The following is a 14,317-nucleotide window of genomic DNA, read 5'->3' on the forward strand; positions in this document are numbered from 1 at the left end:
CTGGAGGCCCTGCGGCGGCGGCAGGGCCGCCGGCGCTGCGACTGTGAGCTCGACAGCGCCGTCCGGGTGCTGTTGCTCTGCGCGGCCGCAGGCGCAGCCGCTGGCGCTCCGCTGCAGACGGGCGGCCGCCCGCGCTGCTGGCCCCGCCGCGGTCCCGCAGCCGGCGTCCCCCCCGCAGCCGCCGCGGCCGAGGGCCCGCCGCTCTCCGCTCTCTTCCCGCCGCCTGCACAATCCGCGATGCCGCCCCGTCCAATCAGAGAGGCACGAGACGAAGCCCCCCAACCCAACAAAGCGGCCCCTGAACCAGCGCCTGCCTGCACACCTGGAACGCGCGGAACAGGTTTACCTCCACCACGCGCCCGAACCGCGAGAACAGCGCGCGCACGCTGTCCTCCGTCGCGCTGCGCAGCACGCGGGCGAAGAACACCTGCGGCGGCGGCGCCAGCAGCGGCGGGAGCGGCGGAAGTCGGCCTACGAAGCGGGCGCGGGCGGGCCGCCCTCGGCGCAACGTACAGTCACCCGGGCGTGGGCAGCGCTCGCGCAGCTGGAACCCCCGGCCTCATCCCTGCGCCAGCGCCTGCGCGCCCCCCCTCCGCGTGACGTCAGCATGACGTCAGCACAAGACCCACCGTCCTGTCGTCCACGTCATCCTCTGCGTCCTTGCGGGCGCGCGGGTCAGGGTCCGCCAGCCTGGCGGTCAGAGGGCCAGCAGCGCCCTCCTGCACAGACGCGTGTAGGGGCGAGCCGGCGTGAGGGCTGCCGCGGCCACGAGCGCCGGCGCCGCCAACGTCCCCGACGTGTGCGGGGCTTTGAGGGCCCTGGCCCGTACACAGGCTTCATGACGGCGGCACAACACACACGTGTGCACGCGCCGTCCCTGTTGCTCGGACAATGCGCGCGCGCACATACACACACGCACTCTCTCTGTCTCTCTGTCTCTCTCTGTCAACACAAACACATACACACGTGTACCGCACACGCATCCGCGTCCGCAGCCGCGCGCGCGCGCGCGGGCGCGCACCAGCGTGACCTTCCCACTGAGCGCCTCGACCGCCGCCAGCGCGTCCTGGTGCGACCCCATCGCCGCCACGCCGCAGCCCTGAGCCGCGGCCAGGGTGGTGGGGCGAGGCGGACAGTCGGTGGTCGGGTTTCGACCCGTGCGGCCGGCCCGCGCTCGCCGTCGCTCGCTCCCGCTTTGCTGCGCGCTGGCCAGGCCGGGCGAATCCCAAGCCGTAGCTCGCGCTCTCCCACCTTGCTCTCCCCAGTTTCTGGGTCGCGTGTAAGCGATAGCGACTCGACCACGCCGCTCCTGCAGGCGGCGTGCACAGGGGGCGGCGCGCCGGGCAGCGCAAGTGTCGGCCGCGCGCCCGGCTCGAGAGGCGTCGGGCCCCAATGGACGCGCACGGCCGCGCAGGCCCCGCCGCGGTCAACCGGCGGGCGCCGCGAAGCCGCCTCCGAGCTCTCGCCTGTGTGCGGAGCGCGGGCGTTCGCCTGCCCTCCGTGACCCGCCGGAGCGGCACCTGCCACCCAGCCCAAGTTCTCTGTCCCGCCCCCACCGGCCAGCTGACCGCCCCGCTGATTCCATCCCTGCTGTGCCACCCGCTGCGCCGACCCGCCGCGCCCCGCGCCCGTCCGGCCGCTCGCCTGGCGAACAGCAGCTGCAGCTCCGACTCGCTGGCGCCGGGCGACGCCCCCGAAAACACAACGTGGCGCACGTCATCCGCGGCCCCGGGCGACGGGTGGCGGCCGCGCGCGAAGCGAACCTGGGGGCCGCGTGCGTGCGCGGGATGTTATGAATGCAGGTGCGGCGGCAAGCGGGGCCCCGCGGCCCGGCCAGCGCGGCGCTGCGCACAAGGCCAGGGGACTGCCGCGCCCGCGCCCGCGCCCGCACCTCCAGCGGGCCGAGCGCGTTTGGCAGGTGGACGCGGTGGTCTAGGTGCTGTATGGCCGCCTGCGCCTCGTCGGTGGTCTCGTAGCCGACAAAGGCGCAGCCGCGCGAGAGGCCCGTGCTGCGCTCCCGCAGGATCATCACATCCCGGACCGCGCCCCACTGCGGGCGGGTATTGGGGGTGAGGCGGGGCGGCGAAGGCGGGAGGGGGAGGGGAGGTTGTAACTGGAGGGGAGCCACCCATTGCTCATCGGGGGGCTGCAGCGGGCCGGGCGAAGGGCGCGCCAGCGGCGTTGATACTGTGCGCCGCCCGCGCTACGCCCGTGCGGCATTCACCTGATCAAAAAGCGGTTTGATTTGGGCCTCGTTCATGCTTTTGGGGATGCCTGCCACATACAAGCGTGCCAGCTGATCGTAGGGGGCGTTTGCATGGTCATCCCCGGAACTAAGCTCCTCCACGGGCTGAGTCATACTGGCCAATGATAAGCCTACGACCGCACTGCCGATCGCCTCCAGTGGAGCCTCCAGAGGCGAGACGGTCGGCCCGCCCTGCGGCGAGCTGCCGCTGTGGGCCTCCAGGACCGCTGATTTAGAAACAATGCCTGATACAAATCCTTCGACTAAGCTGCGCCCCCGCTAGGAATGTGATCACTTACGCCCAACACTGGCATGCCGCCATTTTTGTTCCTATCAATGATATTGAGACCAACCAAGTGATTCAAGTGAATCAAGACATCGACGCCCGCGCCATAGCCCGCACCGCAACATGGGGGCGCACGCCTCGACTCATAGCCCCTAGCGCCATGCCGAGGCCCCCAGCTTGGGCAGGGTCGAATGGGGTCCGCTAACATGTGACATCATATACAGCTGGCAGTTTATCCAGTGAATCTTGCTCCACTACTGCACCAGGCAGGCCCTTGTGCAACTTAAGTCGGTTGCGTCGGCGGCCCCACCCTTGCTGTGCGATTACGTCCAGGAGCCAGCCCCAAAACTGCAAGGGAAGCAGCGGGTCCCTGCGGCAACCCGAAGCAGACCCTGATCACAGCGTCACCTCCCATTTGATAACGATCCAAAGGCCTACTCTGATGCAGGGATCCAGGCATGTCCCCGGCCCCCCCAATTACATGCGGCGGCTGGGTGCAAGTGCAAGACTAGAGAGAGATTTGCTTGGGCTTGGTTTGTTTATGCATGTCCCACGCGCGCCCAGAGCCCCTCCCGGTGTGAGACGCCCACCGAGTGGCTTGACTCAGCTTCTTTTTGGAATATCTGTGTGGCCACGCCAGGAGCGGGGCCAACAAGGGCGCGCCGCGTGCTGCTGGCCATGCGTACCCCCACGTATCAAATGTGTGATACGAGACAGCGCCCCGGCCTCTGTGCGCCCCGGCCTTGCGCTCCTGACACCTCCCTGCCATCACAGTGATTCCAAAAGCTCTGGTTGGATTGAACCTGTTACACATCCAGACGAGTGATGGCGCAGCGTGTGGCCTTGAAGCCTCGCTCTTCAGGCGCCAGGCGCAGTCCTGAGACAAATGGTTAGTAAGCCCACAGCCGTGGCGGTCCGCGAGGTGCCTCGCGAAACCGCGTGTTGGCTGGACGGGAAAACTTCAAGTGCTGTCGTGGTGCCATGCACAGAGGGGGGTCACATGCAAGCGAAGATGTCAAAAGGGGGGCCTCAGCCGGGCCCTCGATTTGGGCACAGTGCATCCTGTGCGCCCCATGGCATTTAGCGGTGCGGCAAAGGGCGCGATACAGCAGCGGTAACAATAGGGGCGGCGACCCGCCACAGCGAGCCGCAAGCGACCACGCGGCACCGGCAAATGCGTTCGTCGGCGCGGGGTGCGGAGCGCGGCAGGAGGGGGGCTCCTCGCCATCAGGCACGTCGCCGGGCCCGGGGGCCAGACACGCGCGTCAGACAAGCCAGGTGGCGGGACAAACCGCGGGTGCACTATAGACGGCGCGCGGCGCGCGCCGCTCGGCGGCGCGCGACGGCGGCAGAGAGCTGGGAAAGGGTGGTGGTGGTGGTGGTGCCGTGGCCTCCTGCCCCGCCGGCCCCACAGGGGGACAACGGATCAGGGCCTGAGACGGAGCGGCGCCACGCACGCCTTGGCAGGGTGCGTGTGCTATGTCGCGCCTGTGAGGGCGCGCAGCCGTTTGCGTACGCACACGGGGGCCAGCCAGCTGCCCGTCAAACTGCGGTTGGCTTGCCTCTCAAAACTGATGGCCGCCAAGGTGCGCGGCGGCGCTCAGAAGCCGCAGGGAAAAGAGCAGGCCCCGCCGCGCGCCCCACCAGGCGCAGGCGCCCCTCGAGCGCGTTGGCCGCGCCGCGGGGCGCGAGCTCTCATAGGGCCGGGGCACGCCCGCCAGCCCCAATATCGGGAAGCGGGCGCGCCCTCCGTTTAATAGCGGGTGTTTTTCAAAGATTCGGCACCCCCCCTCCCCCGCGCGGAAGGCCTCACGGAGGGGCCCACGCCGCCGCACGGGGTGAGGGGGCCCGCCGCGCGGCCGCCGCTGGCGCCAGCGGCCGCGCGGAGTTGGTCGCCACGGGGTCGGCGCTCGCATTGGCAAGAGCGCCCGGTGAAAAATGCCGGGGCGGGGCAGCCCCCTGTGCACGGGGCGCCCGGCCCCATGGGGAGTGGGTGGGTTCCGTTGGGGACGGGGGCAGCAACTTTGAGGCCTCTCGAGCTTCCCCCCGTAAAAACGGCCGCGTTGGGGGCGCGGCATGGCGCGGCCGCACGCCGCGCCCAGCGCGCCGGGGGGGTGGGGGGACATTGAGCGCGCAAGGGGCGGCCGCGGGGCCGCGGCGCCGGGACGGGAATCCCTAGAAATGCCAAAAATAGCACGGCAGTTTGCAAGGCACACCGTGCGGAACGCGCTCGCGCACGTCTCAGGGCGCAGACTTCATCGGCCAGCTGCAATGACAGTGCAGCATCCCCAGGTTCCCCATCATGGTCACAGGCGCCCGAGGCAGAGGGCGGACCCGGCCAGCAGCTGCCGCTGCAGCTGCTCCTGCTGCAGCGCCGCCAGCGCCGCGGGGCTGCCCGCCGCGAGCTCGAGCTCAAACAGCTGCTGCGCCCGCTGCCGGGCTTGCGCCTGCGCCTGCTCATGCTGCCACAGCGCCACCGCCGCGGCCTCCGCCTGGAGTGTGAGCAAGTGCTGGTGGTGGCGCGCCGCGAGCCACGCCGCGCCGTCAGCGCCGAGGTCTGCCCCCGGCCCAGGGGGCAGCTGCGGCTGCGCCGCCGCCGCCGCCGCTGCGCCGAACAGCGCCGCGGCGGCCGCGTCGCGCGCGGCGGCGAAGGCCGCGGCGTACGGGGCTGAGGGGTCGGCCGGCGGCGGCAGGGACATGGGCAGCGCGCTGCTGAAGGGCGCGGCGGCGGCCCATGGCGCCAGCCCCAGGTCTGAATGGATGCCAAACGCGCCGCAATCGCTAAAGCTTCCCAAGTGCGATGACGCAGAGAAAAGCCCCAGGTCCTCTGCAGAGCCTGGCAGCAGCGGGGATGCGGCGGCCACGCAGGCCACGGGCGCCGCGGCGGCGCCCTTGGCAGGCCCAGCGGCGGCCGCGTAGGCCGCGAGCAGCGCGGACGACGGGCTGTGCTCTAGCCCGCGCTTGTCCCGCGGCATCGACGTAGCCATGGGCGCCGAGGCTGGCGCGACGGGAGACGGCCCCTTGGCCGGCCCTGGGGACGCTGCCCGCGGCGCGGCCCCAACGGCCGGCGAACCGCACCGGCTGCCGCCCCGGCCGCTGGCGCCGCCACCGCCGCCGCCACCCTTGCCCGCATTGGCTGCTGCGCCCTTGACGGGCGGCGAGGGCGCGCGTCCGCTGGCGCCGGCGCGGGCCGGCGCCGCAGCGGGGGAGGGCGCCGCAGGCTTAGGGTCCGCGCTTGCGTCAGTGCACGAAGACGTGCGAGACATGGTGCCCTCCTCACCGACCATGCTGGCAGCTGCGTGGGCGCGCGAGATGGGGGAAGGAGGGGGGAGGGAGGGGTGTTCATGTTGAGGGCCGAGGCCGCTGAGCGACGGGCGCACGACAGTCATCCCGGTTGGCACGCGGCCAGCGAGCTGGCAAATTCGGCAGCCACGGGGTCGCGTGTGAGCGCCAGTGGCAAGCAGGGCCAGCAGGGCCAGCGGCGCACCTGACGCATCTGAAGGGTCGCCATCCTCCGCCTGCACCTCGGGGCCGTCGGAGGCGCGCAGCTGCGCGTCGCCGTGCGCGAAGAAACACACCCGGCGCGCGCAGCCGGGGCCGTCCTTGCAGAGCTGCGTCCTGTAGCGGCTGGGGTGCAGCCAGCACTCGAACACGCCGTGGCCGTACGTGCACTCGTCGCCGCGCTTGCAGACGCCCTTTGGGGGGGGCACGCACATGCCATGTGTGAGTGTGTCAGAGGCGGCTGGGCGGCGGTTGCAACCAGCGCACGCCAAATGCATCGTTGCCGCCAAGCCCCGCCCTGCCCCGTACAACAGCACACCTTGCGGAAGTCTGGGCAGGCGACCCCGGTGTATGTGAACACTCGAGGGTCGCGGCGGCGTGCCTTTTCTCCTGCAGAGACGCGTGCGCAGGCGCAGGGGCACACACGTGAAGGCCAGGCCAGGGGCAATGCAGCAAGGGCACAACGGCGGCGGCAGGCTGGGCAGCGCCAGGCCGCGGTGATCCTGAAGCAGCAGATCCACAGCGTGATAGCGGCAAGCGGGCGGGCAGAGGCTTTTGCGCACCTGGGTGCGCAAAGGGGCACTCGGTCCAGTCGTGCGCCTCCTCGTTGGGGCAGTCTGCCACCTGCGCAAGGGCCACAGTTCCATGGTGCCGCCGTGGGAACAGGACAAGCGAGATGCTGACGTTGTCACAGATGCGAGCCTTTTGCGCCCCACATGCAGAAAGTGGTTCTACCCGGGCCCGACGCAAGGACGACAGTGACCCACGGCATGGTACGATGCACGCGCCATGCATTTCACTTGCTGACATGAGTGAGCGCTCGGGGCCTTACCTTGAAGGCATACATTCTGAATTCGTCAGACGAGTACTCAGGCAGGTTCAACTGGCTGTCACGCGCCTGGGGTGGCGGCGGCCGACGGCAGGGGGAAACGGGGGAGCACTGGGGCGCTGAGGCCAGGGCTTTGAGGCGAGCGTGGGCAATGCCATGGCATGGCGGCCGGTGCAGGGCTGCAGCACAAGCGCTGGTGCGATAGCCAACTCCGCCGTGCATGGCCGACAGCCCCAGGGAGGGCGAGACTGGCGAGCGCACTGCTGTCGAGCAACGCGCTCGGCCAGCTCGGCAGCGGATTTAGCAAGGTACAAACGGAATGGACCATGCGGGTTCCGAGTAAGGCAGGCGAGGGCACGCACACCAAGCGCAAAAGATCAGTGGGATCGTGCCCCGCGCCAACTTGCCCCCTCACGTGGGACAGCAGGAGGTCTACGGGCTTCCTGCCAAGCGAGTCCCTGAGCTCTCTGTCGGCACCTGCCTCGAGCAGAACGGCGAGCACCTCGGAGAGGCTCTCCGGCCTGCCCCCGCACACGCTGTGCAGGGGCGTGGCCTTGTCGTCCGGCGAGACGGCATTTGGATCAGCTCCTGCTCGAATCAAAAAGCGGGCTGCCTCCACCGCGCCGTGGAATGCTGCTACATGGAGGAGGGACCGCCGTGCCGCTGCGCTCGACGACCCCGGAGCCCTCCAGTGCACCCAGGCCGATACGTTGGCCCTAAGGACAGCACTGAGCTGGGCAGACCCGGCGGAGAAGGCCTGGACGACGGCGGAGGCGTCCAGCGAGCTCATGTGCTCGTGTGTGGGCCCTCTCGGGTACAAAAGGCCTCCTCGGCTGCGAAAAAAATAGAGCGAAAACTGAATGGGTATGGGGATGGGGGCACGGAGCCACCTGGCCAAAGGGGGGACGCCCGAGATTTCGACCTGCAAAATATCACTGGGTGGCACGCCCGGCCACAGCCAAATGAAAGGAGACTCGAGTAGCCCACAAAAGGGGTCCCCAAGCATGCAACCGTTCTTCAGCATGCTTCGCCTGCGCCGGCATGGCCGCCGGCGCCCTTTGGCTCAGCTGCGGGGCCACCATGTGCGGTGCCTGGATGCGGATGGCGGCAAACCACCATTTCTAGTCGCCTGTCCGTGCGCAACCGCTCTGTTTGTGATTAAAATTACTGGTGAGACAACGCAACACTGGCAAAGCAGGGCTGTGCTGGCCAGCTGCGTGGCAGTTTTTGGCTGCACAGGGGCTGGATTGCTTGCTGCTGCAGCCACAGCTGTGCGCAGAGATATCCCAATCGGGACATGTCATGCATGGCATATCGCCATAACAGAAACTTCGCTCACAGCACCAATACGACATCACCATGCCAAATGCCGTCACAAACGGACAGTGCGCACAGGTACAGTAGCACACACAGCGGGCTCAGCGACACGTGTGAACGTGTGTTTGGGTCAGCGACACGGGTGTTTTTTGTAACGTTAGTTGCGAAATACGAACATGTGCTCGCGCATTCATCAATATCCGCCAGCATCTTCGCAAGGGCTTGTGCGGGTTTGAACCAGCATCCACCAAGCAAGCAGGCCGGCCGCCTGCTCTCCAGCCGGCCCCGCCTATCATCGCATCATGGGATGCCCATGCGCAGACGAGCGACATGGCGCCCCTGCAGCCGAGGCAAGGGCCACCAGGGTCGATGTGAGCTGCTATTGGCTGGGCGCGCATCGACGCGCCACTTGAGGCTGCCATAGGCTCCGGCTTGTCCAGTTCGTGCTGCTGGAGGGATGCGCAGCCCGTTGGGAGCGGTGATAGGGGTAAGCGTGGTGCATGCGCGGGGCCGGGCGATTGACCTCAGGATGGGGGCCTGCGAGGTGCGCACACAGCTTCATTGGTCTGGCTCAACACACAATATTCCAGCAGCCCCGGTGCCCACCAAGCACACTGCGGTAGCAAACTCAAGTCTCAAGCCCACATTGTGCCCTGCCCACCTTTTACATCACACTTCTCAACCCGCAACCGCAGACCAAAACTTGGTAGAAACATTCTCGACCAAGCTGGTGTGCTTTGCCTCATTGCATGTTTCACTGACCACCTACCTGACCGAGCAGGGTCCAGCTGTTTTACTTGCTACGCATCCATCCTGATCACGGGCTGCACGTGTGCTGAATCCTGCTTTTCGGTCTGCTCGACAGCGATTGCCAAATTCAGAGGGGCAAGTTGAGATGCGTGATGGCGCCAATGCGAACCACCCGCTCCCCCCTTTGACACCCAGGCATGGACCCCTGCAAGGCCGTCCCTGTCGTGCCCTCTTGCCCTCGCCACACGGCCTCCGTGTACCACACAAATCGCGCTGCAGAACCCATTTCTGCGCACCGCGCAGCAACAGTTTCACGGCACCTGGTGCGAGCTTGGCGACTCAACTTGTGCAACAAGCTCTCGAGCAGGCCGCCGTCCCTCGCAATCTTGCAGTGGTTGCGCAGAGGCGGCCGCCACCGCTTACGACAAGTATTAAATCTCATTGATCAGTCGATCAATCACCCGCCACAGGAAATCGTGGAACAGTGAGCTCAGAACGCGCCGTTCGGGGCCCCAGGCACGAGCAGCCCGTTGGGGGCGTGATCTCGAATATCAGTACGATTTATGCTGCTTCCTTGAGTTGCAGGTGGGCTGGGTGACGAATGTTGTCCCGCTGTCCGTCCCCGGGGCTGACCCGCCGGGCAATGCCTCCTCGGCCCATTCACTGACGCTCAACGTTGTGTAGGTGCTTTGATGCGCTGTCAATCAGGCGCTGTGCGCGTCTTGGGCCGTTTACGCGGTGTTCCCACTGTGCTGCTGACACCGTCGAGAGCGTGATACTGGCGGTGCACGCCAGGGGGGCTGACATGCAGACTGCCCGCGCGCCCACCCCCGCCTGGGACATGCGGCTAATCCATTGCAGGTTATCGTAGCAACAGTCCAGGCCCATAGGATCCCTAGTTGGCGCTGCATGGAGGCGCCCGGGGAAACCGCGCAGGTGGCCCCAACGCAGCAGCAGCCGCACGCGGCAGCCGAGCGGCCGCCGCCGGGGCCGGCCCGGCAGCCGTCGCCCCCAGCCGACGGCGGCGTGGGCGGGCGGCACGGCGTCGGCGGCGACGCCGGCGGCGCAGGGGACCTGGGTCGGTCTGGCAGCGCTGGCAGTGGCGCCGGCCATCGGCAAATTTTCCCAGACGACGAGCAGGACGCCGCCGCCTATGACGACCCGCTGTATGCCACCGACAGCTTTCGCCTCAACTGCTTCAAGTGAGAGACAGCGCGGAGGCCTCTTTTCTGTCGAGGCGGCCTGGCAAACGGGTCGAGCGGCCCCACGCATGGGGCTGCGCGGGTTGGGCAATGAGCACGCCGGTGCCTCCTCCATTCACAGCTCAGTCGCCGGATGTGCCTCGCTGCCCCACTGCTACGCCCCGCGCAGGATCCTGCCATGCAGCAAGCGGTACACTCATGATTGGGTGAGCCGCCAGCCGCGCCTGCGCCTCCAAGCTTGGGCCCAGTGACAGCGACAGGGACCGGCGGCACGTGCGCCGCCTGGCCGCCCGTTACACATTGCAGCAGCTGCCCCCTTGCCTGGCGTGAGCGCAGCCGCAGCCACCCCGGCAGCCTCCAAGCTGCGCTCCTTGCACGACTTCGGCTCAGACCGGGCCCTGCCCACCCATCCTCGCCCGCGCAGGTCCGCTGCCCGTTTGCCCACCCCGGGGAGAAGGCGCGGCGGCGTCCTCTGTCCTCCAAGTCCTACTCAGCCACCATGTGTCCGGAGATCCAGCGGTCGGGCGCCTGCCCGCGCGGCGATGCCTGCGGATACGTGAGCGCCCGCGCCACGACCACGCGCGTGCATGCGCCTCGATCGTCCGTCCGGCGCCTGCATGCGCGTAATGCCGCAACCGACGGCAATTGCTTGGGTCGGCTGCACCTCCCCACCCGCGCCGACGTGTCGTCCATCCGCTCGCGCAGGCCCACAACGTGTTTGAGCACTGGCTGCATCATGATCGCTACAGGACGCAGGTCCGGGGCTGGCAGGCTGGGCGTTTGCGCCCTGGGCATGGGAGCGCGTATTGGCCCAAGCGCCCGCACGTCCATGCATGTCTGCATGCGCATGCATACACACACGCCATAGCATGCGCGTTCCCATGCAAGCATCCATGCATGCAGCATGCATATGCATCGCATGCATGGATGCAAGCACGCATCCATGCATGCAATGCATGCTTGCTGCATTCTTGGATGCTTGCATGCGTGCGTGAGCCGCGCGCCCACACGCAATGAAACTCGCACGCACTGTTCTCGCCTTTGGCCCATGCGGGCCAGGGCAGGAGCCCTGCATTCCGCACAGCCGCGCCGCACGCCACCCCGTGAGCCAGCATGCGCTCTTGCCGGGGCCGACACGCGCGCATGCTCGCGCCGCCCCCCTCGCCCGCCTGAAATCCATCCTCGCGCCTCCCCACCGCCTATCAGATGTGCCGAGACGGCCCGGGCTGCTCCCGCAAAGTCTGCTTCTTCGCACACACGATAGAGGAGCTCCGCACCCCCAGCGGCACGCCGCCGCCGACGCAGCCGGCGCCCGCGATGCACCCCGGCCTGCAGGCGCACCTCTCTCAGACAGGCCAGTACGCCAGCGGCGGCCTGCCGTACGCGTGCGCGCCGCTGTCCCAGGGCGGCAGCAGCAGCTGCTTCCCGCCGACCCCTCTCGACGGCGGCGCGCCGGGCGGGCTCGTGTTTGCGGCCGCCGAGGACTACCCTGAAGGCGGGCCGGTCGCGTACATGCACGGCGGCGGCCTCGATTTCCCAAACAGCGCCCTCCCACGGGGCTCCCCGCTCGAGGCCGCCGCGGCGGCCGGCTACCAGTACATCCCAGCCGGCGGGGGCGGCGGCGGGGGCGGGTACATCGCAGTGCCGGCGCTGGGCGGGGCCATGGGGGTGGCCGGGTACCTCCATGCGCCCGCCGCCGCCGTCTTGGCGGCCGGGGGGCAGGCGCAGTACCGGCAGCAGCAGCAGCAGGGCGGCATCATGCTAATGGGCGGGCCGCGCGGCCACCCCTCGGTCATGATGGTTGCAGCACACCCGGACGCTCACCACCACCACCACCACCACCAAGCGGACGCTCCGGCGGGCGCCGGCCAGGCGCACGCGCACGCGCAGGCCCAGGCGGCGGCCGCCGCGCTCGCCGCGCAGCTTTCGCTGTCTGGCGGCGGGGGCGGGCCGGGGCAGCAGTCTGGGGCGCCGATGATGCGGCTGGTGCCGCTTGGCGCGGACGGCGCTCAGCAGGGCGGGGTCCCCGCGCACGGCGGCTGGGTGCTCGCGCCGCAGCATGGCGCCCGAGGCGGGGGCCACTACGGCGTGGGCGGCGGCGGCCAGTTCTAGCCACGGGCGCGCGCGCGGCGCCCTGCCCACAACCGCCCAGCCGCGGCGTGTCTTGGACTGCCCAGACGGGGAAGTGGCGGTGGGGCAGCGGTTGAGGCGCTCGGAGCCGCTGCCCCTTGCACTTTCGGGGAATCGGTTGGATTTGGGGGGAATCGGTCGCACTTTGAGGGATTTGGTCGCTGCCCCCAAAGGCCTCGCTGCGGCCGGTGCGGCGCGGCCCGCGGTGGCCCGCGGCTGGGGGTCGGCCGCCCCGGCCCCCTTCCCGGCGGTCCGCCCCCTCTTTCGCGCAAACGCGCTTGCTCAGCCGCTCCTTCTACACCAAGGGTGCCCGGCGCCCGGCCCAGCTGCACGCCGCGGATCCGGGGCCTGTGCAGGGGCCCCGCCTCCGGCCGCGCAGGCTGCGCCGCACCCAACACTCCCTCTTACCCCCGCCGCGCCGCGCCGCGCCATGCGGCGCCCCATTGCTGCGCCCAGGCCTCAATCGGGTCTTCAAAGCCGCACTGCCAGCACGCGTGTTTCCGTGATTCGTATTATGTAAGGGGGGCAGGAGCCACGCGCGTCACACTGAAACCGCCGCCGCGCCACCGACCGTGCCGGCCGCCCAGCCACCTTGGCAGCAGCTGCTGCCACACAAAATGACACACCCGCGGGCGCGCGCGCGCGCGCGGCTGCGGCGGCAGGCGCACCCCGGGCCCCCGCCCGCTCGGCTCCCAGGAGCCTTTTTGATCCGCTCTCCTTTATTGCCAACACCCCTCTCCCGGGCCGCCGCGCAGCGCGCTCCGCCCCGCTCGCGGCATGCGGCGCGTGGCTGCGCCAGGACCCACCCCATGGTCAGATTGCCGGCCCTGGGGAGTTGCCCCGAGCACCCACGCACCCCAGCACAAAGCCGGGGCCGCCCTCTCGCTGAGTTTCCTGCGGCCGCACGGGCCCCCTCTTCCCTCTCCACACCTCACTCCACCACTCCCGCCCCACCTTCAAACCTCGCCCCTGCGCCGGCCGTGCACCCTCCCCCTCTGGACCAGAACTGCCGCCCCCGCCCACCCGCCTGCCCCGGGCGCAAATTGCACCCCTGCGCCGCGCGCCTTGAGCCCCCCCTCCGGCGCGCGGCTGACACAACCCCACCCCAGCGCCCTCCCCGGCCGCGGCCGTCGCCGCCGCTGCAGCCTTCATTGAAACGCGCCGCCGCGGCCCGCGCCCTGCCTCCTGGCTTTTTTCCCCGGGGGTTGCGGGCGCCCTGTCTCACGCCACTTTGGCCCTGCCGCCCCTTTGCTTCGGGCGCCGCGCGCGCCGCTTGCATACCTAGGCTCGCCCATTAACTCCCTCATGCGATCCGTTGATATTGCCCGCCGTCCCCCGCGGCGCAACCCAGCTGGTCGCGGCCGGCCCGCAGGCCGTTGGACGCGTGTCGGGGGGCCGCTGCTCGCAGCGCTGCCGGCGCGCACCTGTTCTCACACCCCTCCCCACACTCCCCGCTTTACCAGCGCCCAAGAGCAGGCGGCCGCGCCCCGCCGGGCGCCCTCGGCCCGGCGGTTGCGGCCGTCGAGCCGGGCCCCAGGGCTGCATTGATGAGGTCTGCGAAGGGTGTGCCAGCGTTGGACTGAAATATATTGTTGAAAGCCCCGTATTGCGGGCCGGCCGCCGCCTGCGGCCGTCGCTTTCGCTTTTGCCGCCAACCCCTGCGCGAGCCGGCGCGCGTGCGAAGGCGGCCGCGCAGCCGAGCCCTAACAGGCGACGCGCGAGCCTGGCCGGCCGCCGCGCGAGCCGCGCGGGCGCGGTGCAGTGCAGTGCGGCCAGGCGGCCCTCGGGCCGCAGCAGGCCACCGCCCGGGCTCCCTCCCAGGCGGCGGCGGCGCCGCCGCGGCCTCGGCGCGCTGCCCGTACGCCCGCTCACTCGCCAGCCCGCCTGCCGCGGCCCCATTGGGATCGCCCGTGCGATCGTTGTTTCGGCGGGGTTGCACCCCCGCCCGCACCATTCCCCCGCCCCCGCGGCTCGTGGCTGCGGCCGTGCGCGCGGCCGTGCGCGGCGGCGGCGCGCAAGCGGCAGCGGCGGGCCGGCCAGGTCGGTTGGGGCGCGGC

The 14,317-nt window shown here is 69.6% G+C and overlaps 4 protein-coding genes across 4 annotated transcripts; 1 reads left to right on the plus strand and 3 right to left on the minus strand.

Annotated features, from left to right (window-relative positions):
* Positions 1 to 253: 253 nt before the first annotated feature.
* MNEG_7826 (CUG-BP- and ETR-3-like factor 5) lies at positions 254 to 2,359 on the minus strand (the record flags this gene model as incomplete). The annotated part of the gene is made up of 7 exons (XM_014043698.1): positions 254 to 427; positions 630 to 719; positions 1,022 to 1,099; positions 1,252 to 1,309; positions 1,654 to 1,763; positions 1,892 to 2,050; positions 2,225 to 2,359. The coding sequence occupies 7 exons, from the start codon at positions 2,357 to 2,359 to the stop codon at positions 254 to 256; spliced, it is 804 nt and encodes a 267-aa protein (XP_013899152.1).
* Positions 2,360 to 4,837: 2,478 nt separating this feature from the next.
* On the minus strand, positions 4,838 to 6,879 carry MNEG_7827 (hypothetical protein; the record flags this gene model as incomplete). Its single annotated transcript, XM_014043699.1, has 5 exons — positions 4,838 to 5,826; positions 6,019 to 6,226; positions 6,352 to 6,422; positions 6,596 to 6,656; positions 6,865 to 6,879. 5 exons carry the CDS (start codon positions 6,877 to 6,879, stop codon positions 4,838 to 4,840), a joined length of 1,344 nt encoding a protein of 447 aa, XP_013899153.1.
* Positions 6,880 to 11,336: 4,457 nt separating this feature from the next.
* Positions 11,337 to 12,242, plus strand: MNEG_7828 (hypothetical protein; the record flags this gene model as incomplete). The annotated part of the gene is made up of 1 exon (XM_014043700.1): positions 11,337 to 12,242. The coding sequence occupies one exon, from the start codon at positions 11,337 to 11,339 to the stop codon at positions 12,240 to 12,242; it is 906 nt and encodes a 301-aa protein (XP_013899154.1).
* Positions 12,243 to 13,716: 1,474 nt separating this feature from the next.
* Positions 13,717 to 14,214, minus strand: MNEG_7829 (hypothetical protein; the record flags this gene model as incomplete). Its single annotated transcript, XM_014043701.1, has 1 exon — positions 13,717 to 14,214. One exon carries the CDS (start codon positions 14,212 to 14,214, stop codon positions 13,717 to 13,719), a length of 498 nt encoding a protein of 165 aa, XP_013899155.1.
* Between the last annotated feature and the right edge of the window lie 103 nt (positions 14,215 to 14,317).

This window comes from Monoraphidium neglectum (assembly GCF_000611645.1).
Source record: "Monoraphidium neglectum strain SAG 48.87 unplaced genomic scaffold scaffold01423, whole genome shotgun sequence".
Taxonomy (NCBI): domain Eukaryota; kingdom Viridiplantae; phylum Chlorophyta; class Chlorophyceae; order Sphaeropleales; family Selenastraceae; genus Monoraphidium; species Monoraphidium neglectum.